Source organism: Notechis scutatus, chromosome 3 (genome assembly GCF_049901735.1).
Source record: "Notechis scutatus isolate UNSWTSFEM ecotype Mainland chromosome 3, rNotScu1.2, whole genome shotgun sequence".
NCBI lineage: Eukaryota > Metazoa > Chordata > Lepidosauria > Squamata > Elapidae > Notechis > Notechis scutatus.
Window position 1 is genome coordinate 35,668,719 of NC_142011.1, and position 15,519 is coordinate 35,684,237.

The 15,519-nt window shown below is 37.1% G+C and overlaps 2 protein-coding genes across 3 annotated transcripts in view; both read right to left on the minus strand.

Moving 5' to 3' along the window:
- Window positions 1-8,100, minus strand: part of LZTR1 (leucine zipper like post translational regulator 1) — a 25,289-nt gene extending 17,189 nt beyond the window's left edge. Inside the window, exons 1-6 of one of the 2 annotated variants that reach the window (XM_026680848.2) lie at window positions 7,831-8,100; window positions 7,622-7,684; window positions 5,816-5,872; window positions 4,898-4,977; window positions 1,880-1,988; window positions 884-967 (exon numbers count right to left, since the gene is read on the minus strand). In XM_026680848.2, coding sequence (XP_026536633.1) covers window positions 884-967; window positions 1,880-1,988; window positions 4,898-4,977; window positions 5,816-5,872; window positions 7,622-7,684; window positions 7,831-7,997 — 560 coding nt within the window. In that variant the 5' untranslated portion in view covers window positions 7,998-8,100. The remainder of the gene's footprint in view (window positions 1-883; window positions 968-1,879; window positions 1,989-4,897; window positions 4,978-5,815; window positions 5,873-7,621; window positions 7,685-7,830) is intronic. The other variant, XM_026680849.2, reaches the window with a different exon arrangement.
- Window positions 8,101-10,726: 2,626 nt separating this feature from the next.
- Window positions 10,727-15,519, minus strand: part of IPO9 (importin 9) — a 35,215-nt gene continuing 30,422 nt past the window's right edge. The window contains exon 24 of the mRNA XM_087959507.1: window positions 10,727-11,727. Coding sequence (XP_087815633.1) covers window positions 11,617-11,727 — 111 coding nt within the window. The 3' untranslated portion in view covers window positions 10,727-11,616. The remainder of the gene's footprint in view (window positions 11,728-15,519) is intronic.

Sequence of the window (15,519 nt, forward strand, 5' to 3'; positions counted from 1 at the left end):
TAATATATTTTTAGGAATGTAACAGTAACAGCACAATCTATTTATGTTAAGGAAAATTTACAATCAAGGCCCTAATAGATATTACAATTGAATATACATTAAAAGTTATCCAACAGCATAAAATGATAAAAGTCAAAGTTCAGTGATAGAGATCCAAGGAGACTGTGAGATTTGGGGGCCAAAAGGAGTGAAATGTTCAACCTACAATCCCTGTTACCCACCGTCACTATAAGCAATTGTCATAGTCAGAGCTCTAAGACATAAGGCCTGAATTCTGCCTCAGAGATTATTTCTCATCTTCTCTTCCACATTGGAAAATTAATCCATAGAGAATTTGAGGGGGCTTTTTGAAATGGGTTGTATTTTTTAGTGTAAGGAACTGATTCCAAGCTCCTAAAATATGTTTAAATATTCAAAATTCAATCATCTACATCCTTAATTAGCCTTCATGAATTTCTTTTGGATTAGGAAAGAATTATATTGAAGAGACAAGCAACTAGGCATTGGAAGTCAGGGAGACAGTAAAGAACTTACTGTAATATTTGGTCAAATCAGGTTTGGCCAAATATTATATATTATTACTAATTAATTTTCTTGAGAAAAAAGGCTCCAGAAAATGGAAACAAATTTTTCCAATGAAGAAACATATGTTAGAACAAGGCTCATATAATTTATTTCATTTAAATTGCTCAATGAACTGCAAATTAGGCCTTCTTAATTATGAATTTCTGAATATCATAATAAACCAATAGTAAACTAAAATACTAATAAAGGCATGTGAGTAAATCTAACTTCATCCTATCAGATCAAGAGTCTTAAAAATGAGTTGTCTTACAATTATTAATAAAAATAACCATAACCTTAGACAAATAATGTATCTTACCGTGCATTTCCATCATATCCTGCAAAAATCCAGAGTTTATCACTATAGACGGTTGCACCATGAGCTGACCGGGCAACTGGTAATCTAAAGACAAATTTCCAAGTCTCTTAACTGCTATTACAGTTACACAAGTATGACAAAAGACTGATTATTGCATACCTAAATGAATGAATATTTCAAAATGTAACTATTTGGGGAATAGTTACGTTTTAGTACAGAACACCATATACTTTTTCTGCTACATGCTATAAGAATTTTTTACTAGAGTACAATAAATTTGGGCCAACCTGCAAAATATCTCTGATCTGGATGATATATATTAATTAGATATGATGATGAGCATATGTTTTACCTTATCTGTATTATTTATTTATTGTTCTTTTAATTTTATGTTATCTGGCCGAATTGTTTTGGATGGATGGAGGAATGGATGGTTTGGAAGGATAAATAATTTAAATCCCAAGATTTTGGTATTCATAGTTTAATGGGAGAAAAAACAAACCAACACATTAAAAACTCCAGATCGTCCCTCAGGCTAAGCAAAGTGTAATTCAGTTACAATTGCATATCAAGAAAAAAACAAGTTAATTGAATGTTTTTCTTTCTGAATTAGTGAAGTCAATCATAGAAGTAAGGTTCTAGGTTTACTTACTAAATATATATATATCAAGGGCTAGCACCTGTTAACAGCCTTTTTAAAAAAGTTTTAGTTTGATTTGGGATCCTGACTAAATAAAAGCAATTGTTCTTTATTTAGCATTATCTGCAAATACAGCCACTGATTCTTGCCTTTTATTGATTTTTTTAGGTAAAATAATTGAAAGAAGATAATGGGTTTAATGTTACTGCTGTTTATCAACTGAGAAGGGCCAAAATTTTGAAATTTCTAGACTACTTTGCAGCCTTCATAATTATATACAAAATTACTCCTCTGAGTTCTGTTCTATGAATCTGCACTTTTTCCAGGTTTATGTAATAATACATATACACTCTTACCTTCCTTCAATCTTCCATTCTGTCCACTGGCCTGTTGCAAGTTTATATTCAAAAAGATCATTTTTGTTCTTCAAGTTGGAATTGGAATATATATCTCCAGTGTAGCCACCTAAATGATGATAATGTTTCAATAAAAGAGATGGTTTACACAATTTGAGTTATTATTTATAACAATAAATATGCCTACATAAAGCAAGCCAATTAATGCCTTCATAGTTCATAAGAAACATATATGATATCCAGAACTTGTCATGTCTATTTTGTGCAATGTATACTGACTTTTTATTTCCTGGTATGCTTTGCAATATGTCTGATTCCTGCATTATTTTCATACTGTTAGTTTTTAAACTACCGTATATACTCGAGTATAAGTCGACCCGAATATAAGCCGAGGCACCTAATTTTACCACAAAAAACTGGGAAAACTTATTGACTCGAGTATAAGCCGAGGGTGGGAAATGCAGCAGCTACTGGTAAATTTCAAAAATAAAAATAGATACCAATAAAAACTTTCACTAGGACAGTTGAGAATAAGTTTGATGTTTACAATTTCCTCTTTGAAAGAGACCAGTAAATAGGGAAGAAGAAGATGAAGAAAAAGAAGTGTGTTTTTTCACACTTTTCACACTGCAGTGAACAAAAATGGCATCGTAGGAACAGGCTTATTCTCAGTCCAAAGGTTTTTTTGTGATTTCTTCCCTGATTTAAGGGAAATTTGGGAAACGATATCACTATCATGAAAGGTTTAATTGATTCACTAACCCAAAAGAAGATGATGATGACAGTGGGAGGCAGGAGTCACTCTCTCCCTTGCAAGAAAAAAGCAAGAGCCGTTCTTATGATCTCTCTCTCCCCGTAATACAGTCAAGCCCTTTCCAGCACGCGGGATCTGCCGCTGCAGCTTTGTACCTTGCAAATGCAAAATCCCGGGGTTTTTGCATTTGCAAGGTGCAAAGCGGCGGGGGAGGATCGCGCATCCTGGAAAGGGCTTGACTGTATTACAGGGAGAGAGAGAGATCATAAGAACGGCTCTTGCTTTTTTCGTGCAAGGGAGAGTGACCCCTGCCTCCCACTGTCATCAACATCTTCTTCTTTTGGGTTAGTGAATCAATTAATTTGGGAAATGATCTCACTATCATGAAAGTCAGTGTTCTCTGCCCGTGGGGCGTTTGGAAGAAAACGCCCCGCGGCATATCCACGCGCGTGTAAGGGGAATCAGAAATCCCCGCGTTCAACGCCTAGCACGCAGCTGTGAGCAAATACTGGGAAAACCTGATTGATCAGAAGGAAGGAGGCAAAAGAGGGAGGGGTGGTGGTAGACGGGGGTCCCACTGGTATTTGTGAAACACTTGGTCGGCAGCGCTTAAAGTCAACGTCCTGGCTCCCACCCACCCACCCACCCAAAGCCACGAAGTCCCCCCAATTGCGCAGCCCAGAATCGCCCTCCCCTCGGGGCAGCAACGACGCCGTGCAATGAAGGCGCCCTGGCTCTAGGCTCTAGGCTCATAAAACAACGCGAGCCGAGGTCGCCGGCTCCGCTCAGCTTCGTTTCCTCAGCCCCAGCTCTTTCAGTCCGCTCGGGAGGAGGGGGAGGAGGTGGTGGCAGCTGCTCGTGTTGTTTTCTGAGCTCTAGGCTCATAAAACAACGCGAGCCGAGGTCGCTCGGCTCCGCTTAGCTTCGTTTCCTCAGCCCCAGCTCTTTCAGTCCGCTCGGGAGGAGGGGAGGAGGTGGTGGCAGCTGCTCGCGTTGTTTTCTGAGCTCTAGGCTCATAAAACAACGCGAGCCGAGGTTGCTTCGGCTCCGCTCAGCTTCGTTTCCTCAGCCCCAGCTCTTTCAGTCCGCTCGGGAGGAGGGGGAGGAGGTGGTGGCGGCTGCTCGCGTTGTTTTCTGAGCTCTAGGCTCATAAAACAACGCGAGCCGAGGTCGCTTCGGCTCCGCTCAGCTTCGTTTCCTCAGCCCCAGCTCTTTCAGTCCGCTCGGGAGGAGGGGGAGGAGGTGGTGGCGGCTGCTCGCGTTGTTTTCTGAGCTCTAGGCTCATAAAACAACGCGAGCCGAGGTCGCTTCGGCTCCGCTCAGCTTCGTTTCCTCAGCCCCAGCTCTTTCAGTCCGCTCGGGAGGAGGGGGAGGAGGTGGTGGCGGCTGCTCGCGTTGTTTTCTGAGCTCTAGGCTCATAAAACAACGCGAGCCGAGGTCGCTTCGGCTCCGCTCAGCTTCATTTCCTCAGCCCCAGCTCTTTCAGTCCGCTCGGGAGGAGGGGAGGAGGTGGTGGCGGCTGCTCGCGTTGTTTTCTGAGCTCTAGGCTCATAAAACAACGCGAGCAAGTCCGCTCGGCTCCGCTCAGCTTCGTTTCCTCAGCCCCAGCTGCTTTCAGTCCACTCGGGAGGAGGAGGAGGAACGAAGCTGAGCGGAGCCAGCGAGCCTGCTCGCGTTGTTTTATGAGCCTAGAGCTCAGAAAACAACGCGAGCAGCCGCCACCACCTCCTCCCCTCCTCCCGAGCGGACTGAAAGAGCTGGGGCTGAGGAACGAAGCTGAGCAGAGCCAGCGACCTCGGCTCGTGTTGTTTTATGAGCCTAGAGCTCAGAAAACAACGTGAGCAGCCACCACCATCTCCTCCCCCTCCTCCCGAGCGGACTGAAAGCAGAGAAAGCTGAAAGCAAGAACTTTTCTGCTTCCGATTACCCCCATGCTTAAAAGTTGCAAAGGAAACACGGAAGCAGGGAAGCGGCTGCCCAGCTCCGGAGCTCCACACCATTTTTTTTTCAGAGGGGAATCTGACTCGAGTATAAGCCGAGGGGGGTTTTTTCAGCACAAAAAATGGGCTGAAAAACTCGGCTTATACTCGAGTATATACGGTAATCTTATTCCATATTGTTTCAGATCTTGCTCACATTCATGAATTGATAACATTTATCAATTAGTTTTCTGTCAGTGCTATATACTTTTGTTAACTCCTCATGCTAATTCACTAAGATTCCTAAATTACGTGTAGAACTCGGTTAGCTTTCTGATAACTCACCAAATACAAACATGCTGCTTCCATAAACTACTGCTGAGTGGTGATACCTTGGTGCTGGTGGAGTCCCAGTAGTAAAAGCCCTATGCAGAACAATACACAAGAGTACGTAGGAATAAAAAATAGGTTTAATCAATATGGTACTTTAACGAAAGGCATGTAAATGTTGATTGTATTTTTAACTTAATGTCTGTCATATCAAAAGTGGTCAAAACAAAACAAGTACAGATCAACAAGGGTTTTCAGATTGCCTGCCATATAACAAAAAAGTTCTTTGGATTTACATTCTAAAACAAAAGAAGAAATATTTCCATTTAACAACACTGGTAATAAAAATAAGATACATAGACTTTCTTTGAAAGGAATGCTTCAAAATGCATGGCAGCATGTATGAAGCAGATATTTTAAAAATACTAAAGCTACTGTGCCTTTTTCAAAATGTCTGTGGCTCCTTTGGAAGCTACCTCCAATTTTACTAGTCTAGAGTATGAGATGTAGATAGTAGGTAGGTAGGTAGGTAGAGAATTGTATTTCATATTTAAATTAGCAATATTCTTACATATTTGCCAATTATATGCTACTGCTCCTGTATATAACCTATGAAAATTTGCATGTTTGTTCAGAAGGAATTTGGGCCTATCACACTTCCCAAAATTCTGTGGTATAATTTATCTTGTTATTGTTATAAAACCTACTATCCTGAATATATTTAGTTACAACAAAGTTTATAATGTATTTTAAATTTTTAGCTCATTATGTTAATCTTCTTTAAAAAGGTTCTAAACTGCTTTTTCTTCCTAACATGCTTTACCAATAATTTAACTTATTTTGACACCAAATCAGAACAGACAATAATATTCAGAAGTTCTAATTCACTCAAATATTGATAATATGGGACATTTATTAGAAATAGAAATGTACCTGCACCAAGAGCAGTCCTTCACATCAAATCTTAACAGGTCATTCAACATAGTTTTCCTTCAAAGGAAACAATACATAAATATATATTCAGAAGCCACAAAAATATTGTTAAAGAAGTTTCATAGGTGAAAGTAATTTACTCAGCTAAAATTTACCTATTATTTGGTTTCTAAATATTTTTAAATCAAATGGGAGAAAAACAGTAATTTCTTCAACAATTATATTAGGGTAAATTTTACAGTATAATTAATGGAAACAGAACAGATATTTATAAATTTAAATTTTGCTTGTTCATGCTTGTTTCCTAAATGCCTCAAGCAAATGACTTATTTTAATAATTTGCCTTACAAATGACACAGTACTGATTCAGTAAAGACTGCACATTTTTGGTAATAACACTACCATTCCTTTCTTTGAAAGCTGTAATGGTATGATCACATACACCCTTGTTTAGTAAAATTTAGTATCTTCAAATCTATTATATTTTCAGGGATAGCAAAAGTTCTTTCATTTGCAAATTACACAGGAATTATTTTTACATCAACCATCATAAAACAACCACTGTGCACTAGACAAAGTAAAGCATATTCCCAACTATTACAAAGTAGATGCAAATAAAATTGCTATTGCATTGTCCCTTCCCAGAGATGAATTTAGAAATTTTATATATGTTGATAAATCCTTAATCATGCATTTTCTGAAATGATATAAACATTCTAGATAAGATCTATTACTGTCATGTTGAATAGAGATATTTCCAAATTAGAGATAGATAGATAGATAGATAGATAGATAGATAGATAGATAGATAGATAAGTGTTCATATTCTAGACTGACTGACCATCTTGGATATTCCTGTCATAACTTTCAGCTTACATCTTATGTAAATATATTGCACATGATCACAATTTTCAATCAGTTGAATAATATTTACATTTTGTCAAGACCTTGAAAACTTGGTTCCTGTGCCCTGAGTCTGGGACTCTGGGCATGAAATAGAGCCTGCCTAGTGGCTGTGTGGATGACTGGTTTATTTTTTATATTGTGTGGTTTTTGTATTTGATGTATTTTATTGCGAGCTGTATAGAGTCACATAAAAGTGGGATGGTTTGTCCAACTTTCTCTTTAGGAGAAAGATTGAGGGGAAGGTCTCGGGAGGAAAGGCCGGAGGCCTATAGATGCACTCATCACTTTTGGTACTCCATGGCATTCTTCAAGGGAAGAGAGTTAGGCACCCCAAGGCCATCCTTACTGTCTTTGGCCCCTTATATGTTTTCCTAAAGAGAAAGTAATGGAGCAGCCAAAATAGAGATAACACACCTCAAACTGGGGAGAGAAATCTCTGCAGCCAGAGGATCCAGAAATTCCCATCCCAGTTTTAAAGTATTTAGAAATACTCTTGCGAAGAAGTACTCAAGTCCAGTTTGCCTTTTTATGCCCGCACTTTTTCTTAATATGCAGGGGGGGAAAAGGTGCTCTGCCTAGCAATATTTTCATGACAGGCAATATTTTAAGAGGAGCCTCCATCGCTGTAAACATTCCAGTTTCCATTCTTTTTTTTCTTTCACATGGTTGTGCATTTCAGTCATTATTTCCTAAAGATAAAAGAAAGAAAAAATCCCTCTCACTCCCATCCCAATCTCTGTATCCTCATCTTGAAAACCTTGTCTGGAACAAACGTTTTGTGTGCCATTGTTAAAGTGAACCATGTTAGGGAGCAGAGAAGGGCAAAGAGGAGCCAGCATTTGTATTCCTTGTGGGGACAGGAAGGAATACAACCAAGGGAAGGAAGGTAGGGAGACTCACCCGTTATCCCCACCAAAGACGTAGATGGCATCTCGATAAGCCACCACGGTGTGTTTGCTACGGCTGGAAGGAAAAGACAAGACAACCTTGATTTACATCCCTTCCCTAAATCCGCCCTCCGGCCCGGTATTTCGTCTGTGGCTCCTGTTCAGGCCAACACCGAGCCGAGTCCCACCCCCCACCCCCGGCAGACCCCAGAGACACCTCACCGAGCCCCGACGAACTCATCGCAGGGCGGGAGGCGGCGCCACCGGTGCACCGTCTCGAAAGGCCCGAAATTCAGAGTCAGGTATTCGACGCTGTCAGAGCAACTATGATCAAAATCTACGCTGGGCGCCACCTTGGACCGCCCGCCCGAGTTGGCCGCAGCCGCCATGGCCCGGCTTTTGCTGCCGTGAAGAAAATCCGCGAGAGGACATCGACCAAGACCGAACGTCAACTACAACTCCCGACACCCTATGGCCCCGCCCACACCGTTTGTTATTTGGAAATTCGACTACAATTCCCAGCATGCCACACACTTCCTACAGAAGCATTTTCAAGGGTGATTTTATAGTAGTTTGTATTCTAACTTAGACGTGGTTCTAGTCACTGAGTCGCATACACTCGAAGTACGTGTTTCAATTATGCTATAACGTGGCAATGGCAGCCAAAAGTTCAAGACAGAAAAAAACCCCAGCTTGTGAACTATATATTAGAATTGTGATTCAGGCAGCCCAGGATAAATGTAGCAGCATAATGATCAGTAATTCCAATATGAATTAAGACATAATATTTTGTTAAACATGAGAACAATCTATAAACTTTTAGAAACAGTTCACTTTCCTAACTTTTTTTGAAAAGATGTCAAAGACCACGGGGAATGTGAAAAGACATCAAACTTAGTTAAGCAACTATTGTTTGCCTTTTCAAATGAAGGCAATGAAAGCATCAGTTGAACAGAATTTAATCAAAGGGAATGATGAAAATTAAGAAAATTAATTTGTCTATTAGTCTTGACTGCTCTGTCTCCCTTGATACATTTTTAGGACACAAAAGTAAATGCCTACTATTTTCACTACATAAAAAGTTTGGTGAATGTATTCAGCATGGACATGCACTTAAGTGTATTGTTTGTGTAACTTTTGTCAACAAAACAAGAAAGAGGGACTTGCTAGAACTGTTGATAATACTCAAAAAATGTATATTCAAGAATTTCATATTTTGTATCAATAAACTATGCCAAAGAACATTTCTTCCCAGGAATGGAATAACATGTTTTTCATCTAAACAGTAGCAAAGTAAAACTGTTTGTTATGAATAGGATATGGCAGAAAATGATAAAAAACAAGTAGACACTAGACATTTCTGTCACTATTATGTTGTTCGCTTATATACTTAACTTATATATTTCTATAAAGGTCTGCAAGTTAGTCTTGATCCTTACTATAGCTATCAAATCATCTTATTTCAAGTATACATTCTGTAGATACTTTTATTTTATATAAAGACTTTGTACACAACTATCCTTAAAAGTCTATTTATGTATGAAACAACCGATGGGACAAAAATGTCAGACCTCACTCAGAAGCACTATAGAACTCAAAAGGGATAAACATATTCATCCACAAATTGTTTTAATATGACAATTAAATCAATTATGGTAGCAGCATAGGAAATTGACAAGGCATCAAGTTACAAAGTACATGTAAAAGACAACCAAATACTCAAAGAGCTGGAGAGTTTCATTTTACTGGGTATGTTGAAACAGAAGCTGAACTTTAGTTGTTTCTTGTTCAGCTAAATCGCTGTGTTATGAATGGAGCAGCAAATTTTTCTCATTATTTAAATACATAAATGTACATGTATGATCTATGCATATACTGTAGAATAAAGGGCAATGTTTGTACATTTATAGTATTTATATAATAAGACAAAATACTTATAAATAGTAATAACCCATTCTAAAATTACTTTTGATCTTATGAAATATTTGCTCTATGTATATGAAATCAAGTTTATTAATTTTTAAAAAGGGGAAGCTACTTGCATTTTCTTGATTAAAGTTATTCAAGTATCCAATATTTATTATAGCAATAATAATGAGGTAGTCTTATGTCAATCTTAGTAAATAAAGGTAAACTTAATAAATATGTAATTTTTGTATTAGTAAGGTTAAATGATAAATATGAAGCTTTTTCTGGTACCCTAAAGTAATACTTTTATGCATATCAGATCCAAGATGAAAAGTTATTTTTGCTATTCTTTTATTTAAAATAGTTGTTATTTATGAATACGCTTTTGAAATCCTGAAAGTTAGGAAATAAGAGAGCAGGCGATTTTAAATGGAAAATTTTTTATAATACTTGGACTTTTGCATTACAATTTCCCAAGCTGTCCACAATGAGAGGAAAAAAAGCTTAAGGCATCTATTTTATCTATTTGCCCAAATATTTTGTTGAGAGAATAGAAACAAAAAATTAGTAAGTTGTGTCATAGGTTTTTAGAAATGTCCTATAAAAATAGTGTCAACACATCAAACAAATTATTATATTCCAAATTCACTTTCAAGTTAAAAGAAATTTCTAAATTATCACTATCATCATAACTAACATTTCCAATTAAGCTAAAAGGGTTCTAATTCCAGTGAGAATGGACAAGAATTATCTTTCAGTGTCCACATAAAAATATATTAGTAATTTAATTATATTAAACATCCTAAAGCAGAAATCATTAAAGACACTTTCTTAGGGTAAATTTGTGGTGTGCTAAAATTTACCTTCCATTAGATTTACTTCATTCATAGGAGGGAAATACATAGTTACCTTCATACATATTATCTTTCTTAAGGAAGTCAGGGATATACTCTGGATCTAACTGGTATATCTGTAACTCTGTGTAAGCCCTGGCTTTTTCATGAGCCAGAAATACTCATGTAATAGGCATTTCACAGAAATAAATTTCTTATAGTATACACTTCAAACAGTTTGAAATCAACACAGATTAATTAATGTAGTAGTACACATTAAACGGAAAGTTGCTTTCCAAATCTATACAGGAATATAGTATTCTAAGTGGTAATTAAAAGCAAAATTCTTTTCTGAATTTTAAAAAGAACAATACCAATTTATGTTTGAATAGTTTTATTTCATTTCCCAAAAAGGGAGAAAAAGGCAAAAAGGTGTTGGGAGATGCATTGGTGTACTGACTTTTAGAGTAACCAGCAATATTAATTTTACTATCCTATAAAAATACTTGTACTAATTTGTGAACTATGGTTTAGTCAGTTATATAATCCTCTGTGTGAACAAAGCAAACAGTTTTGGAGAAATGGATTCATGAAGCAAATAAACAAGTTAAATACAATCAATTTCATATAAAAAAAGTTTGGTTTCTAAACAAAAGTTATCAGTAACCACAGGAACTGAGTTTTAATGTAGCAAGTCTGCTCAATATGGGTGCATGATGGTTTTAGTACAGAATTATGAAATGGTAGAGCCCCAAAGGTTTTCTAAAAAAGGAAACAATTTAGCATTTTTATTTTTCAGATTTTAATTCAAAGTATTGGATTGGAAGCAGATTCCATTTCATTCCAAATGTCTATATAAAAAATGTCATCTGGTTAGATCAAGATAATATATCCTGCGTAACAAAAGTGTGAAGCACTTCCAAGTTTCTATGGTAGATAAACAAGCTAGTGACAATAGTTCCTTCCTCATTTCATTAAACTGTGCTGTAAGAAGTCAGTGAAGTGCTTTTTCAGTAGAGGAAAAAAATGTTTCGAGCCAAACTGGAAAGTTTATCGGAAGAATAGTGTTCCCATTGTGCAAATTCAGTATGCAAAACTCCATACATATTTGCCTTTTGTTGCCTTCTAAATCACCAGCAGTACTTCCAAATAAAAATTAATCATATTTGTAATATTTTGTGAATAAAGGAAGTGTTCTCTGTTTAGGTCAAAAAACATGAACTAAACCAGAAAATGTTGCCTTGATATTATGACGGATACTCTGGATTTATATGCCAATGGTCTGAAGAACTCTTCTTTCATTTTCATTGAGATGGTCTGAGAACATTGCATAGCAAGGCTGCTGGGCAAACTGGCATAAGAATTGTGTAAGATAAGCCTAGGAGAAAGAGAAATACATTGTTAATACCTGAATAGAAAAGAAGTACATAGTTAATACTTGATGGAAAAAAACATAATTAACCCAGGGTAATGGTGTCATCGTTTTTAATTAAAGTTGTCAAAGAATTTGTGAAGTAACTTACAAATCAGAATCAAAATATGGGTTTAATATTTGTTCAAGAATGAGTATAGAATTTTTGAAACAAACTTTTTTAAAATTTGGGATTAAGGCATTAATCTCAATCACCTACAGTAAATGGCAGCACACCTGCTTATTCAATACAAGTAATCCTTGACTTATGGCCACAACTGAGCCCAACATTTCTGTTGCTAAGTGAGACATTTGTTAAGTGAGTTTTGTCCCACTTTACAAGCTTTCTTGCCAAAGTTGTTAAGTGAATCACTGCAGTTGTTAAATTAGAAACCCGCTTGTTAAGTGAATTTGGTTTCCCCATTGACTTTGCTTGTCAGAAGGTAGCAAAAGTTGATCACATGACCCTGGGACACTGCAAACATCATAAATATGAGTCAGTTGCCAAGCACCAGAGTCTCAACATATTTTTATACTGTGGTAACAAAAACTGGACGCAGTACTCTAGGTGTGGTTTTACTAAGGGTTTATAGAGTGGTATTAGTACCTCACTTGATCTCAACGGTATCCCTCTGTTAATGCAATTTTGGATTGCATTAGCTTTTTTGGCTGCTGCTGCACACTGCTGGCTCATATTTAGCTGGTTGTCCACTAAGACTCCAAGATCCCTCTCACAGTTACTGCTATTGAGCCTGGTTTCACCCAGTCTATATGTGTACTTTTGGTTTTTCTTGCCTAAGTGTAGGGCTTTACTTTTCTCTACATTGAATTTCATTTTGTTAAATACGGCCCAGTATTCTAGTCTGTCAAGATCCATCTGGATCTTGAGCCTATATTCTTGGGTGTTAGCTATTCCTGCCAGCTTAGTATCATCTGCAAATTTGATAAGTTCCCCTTCTATTCCCTCATCTAAGTTGTTAATGAAGATATTGAAGAGTACTGGGTCTAAGACAGAACCTTGTGGCACCCCACTGTTTACTTCCCTCCATGTAGACTTAGACCCATTAAGGACTACTCGTTGAACATGGTATGTCAGCCAGTTGCAAGTCCATCTAGTGGTGGTGCTATCTATTCCACTTTTTTCTAGCTTACTAAGAAATAGGTTGTGGTCTACTTTGTCAAATGCCTTGCTGAAATCTAAATATATTATGTCCACAGTATTTTGCTGGTCTACTAATTTAGTCACTATGTTGAAGAATGAAATAAGATTGATTTGGCATGATCTGTTCTTAACAAACCCGTGCTGACTGCTAGTTATTATTTTACTTGTTTCTAGATGTTGGCAGATCTGTTTTTTTATTATCTTTTCCACTATCTTCGTATTGATGTTAGGCTGATTGGTCTATAGTTTCCTGGGTCTGTTTTTTCCCCCTTTTTTGAAGATGGGAACCACATCAGCTCTTTTCCAGTCCTCTGGTAGTTCCCCGGTGCTGCAGGATTTTTGAAAGATGTGGTGCAGTGGTTCTGAGATGACCTCTGCCAGCTCCTTTAAAACTCTGGGATGTAATCCATCAGGCCCCGGTGATTTGTTTTCATCAAGATCAGACAGGTGTTCTCTTACTATTTTTTTTGCTTATTTTAACTTTTATTTCTGGTCTGTCTTTTACAGTTATGTTTTTGGTGGGTTGAGCTATAGTTTCTTTTTGCGTGAAGACCGATGCAAAGAATGAGTTAAGCAGTTCTGCTTTCTCTCTGTTCCCTGTTACTTCCTTGCCGTCTTCTCTCTTTAGTGGACCGACTGTTTCCTTGATATTTTTCTTGTTATTTATATGTTGGAAGAAACTTTTTTTTATTATCTTTGACTTTTGTTGCAAGTCTTTGTTCGTTCTGAGCCTTTGCTATCCTGACTTCGTCTTTGCAGATTCTGGCTATCTGATGATATTCTGCCTTAGTTGTATGTCCTTCTTTCCATTTTTTGTACTTGTCCTTTTTTCTTTCAACGCCCCTTCTGACATCAGACCTCATTTTAATGAACACGTGTGATGTTATGGGATACAAATATGTAACATGTTTGACTACATGTAACTGATTTCCTATGCAAAGGGAGGTTCCTTTTATTCTGTCCAATCAACTTTCCTCTTGCATTTTGTTTGTTGTGATAACTATAGAAAGGAGGGAAACATGGGGCTCGAAGTTCTCTCTTCCTTTACATAGAAAGAACCCACTTTATCAGGGTACCCTATTAAATTGCTTTTAAATAATCTTCCAACTCAGTTGCTTATTGGAAAGGTAAACTGAGGCAGAACCTAGAGCCAGATTTGGCTTTCACCATGGGGATGTTGCAACAGTCATTAGTGTGAAAAACAGCCATAGTCACTTTTTTCAGTGCTATTGTAACTTTAAACCATCACTAAACAAACTGCTGTAAGTTGAGGACTACCAGTAATGCAGAACATATTTATTTTGAATTGCATCAGAGATTCAATTCAAACTATGTCCAGGATTATAGCTTTAATTTCAGTCCCGTGTATTTGAAAACTATTGAGTGGTGTCAAGAGAACAATTTCATCAGCTTTAGAATAATATTGTTGGTCTATTTCCTGTTGTAACTCAAATAAATATTCTATTTCAAAAGAACACTTATTTCTGATTAACTTATATGGAGAATGGAAAATTCTCTATGGTATTTGATCTTGGAGGCAAGTCATGAATAACAAGGTATTTTCTTGTTCAAGTGGGTTTTTTTCCTGGTTTCTCTTTCCAAATTATTGGAATAATAATTATCCAAATTATTACCAGAACACTGCAATGATGTCTTAGTTGTTTTTTTTCCAGAAATGTAAAAAATGTTTTCAATGTTTTCTGTCTTTAATTTCTTTGCTCCTTTATTGTGTGCATTTTCTTCTTCAATATAGATAGTACTCATTTAAGTTATGATAGAAGGTATTTATGACCCAGTTCCAAAGTCCTGACAGCTACACACACACACACACACACACACACAGGTCATTTGATCACATTTTGGGTACCTGCCAACTGGCTCACCTTTATGGCCGTACACAACATACCAGAGTCATATGATTGCAATTTTTGGTGTTTTTTGCTGGTTTCCAGCAAAAAATGGGCCACTGAATAAAATGGATTAGTTTAATGATCATGGCATTCACTTAAGGATCACCACAAAAAATCATAAAATTCGATGATCTTATTAACAACTGCCATGATTTACAACTGTAATTCCAGACTTACTTATAGTCATAATTATGGTTATAAACCGAGAACTATCTGTATGCTATTTCAATATTTTATTCATTTCTTAAAATTCAACACACTAGAATTAACTAACTTCCATTTGGAAAGCTTTTGATGCTAATAAATGTAAATTTTCTTATCTGCAATAGGTCCAATATTAAGATTTCTTGTATCCCACCTTTATCATGTTTACAAATACCTCAAGGTGGCGAATACATCCAATATACTTTCCTCCTCCTATTTTCCCTGCAACAATCAATTTTGTGAGGTGAATTGGGCTGAGAGAAAGTGGCTGGCCCAAAGTCACCCAGCTGGCTTTCATGATTAACATGAGATTTGAATTCATAGTCTCCTGCTTTCTATCCTGGAGCCGTACCCACTAGACGAAACTGGTTCTCAAACTGGATGTGAAATTATTAAGACACTTGCCAGAATTAAACAAACAATGGAATGAAAGAGAATATAGAGAAGGGAAAAGTAGAAGATTATCTGAGGTTTCCCATGCCT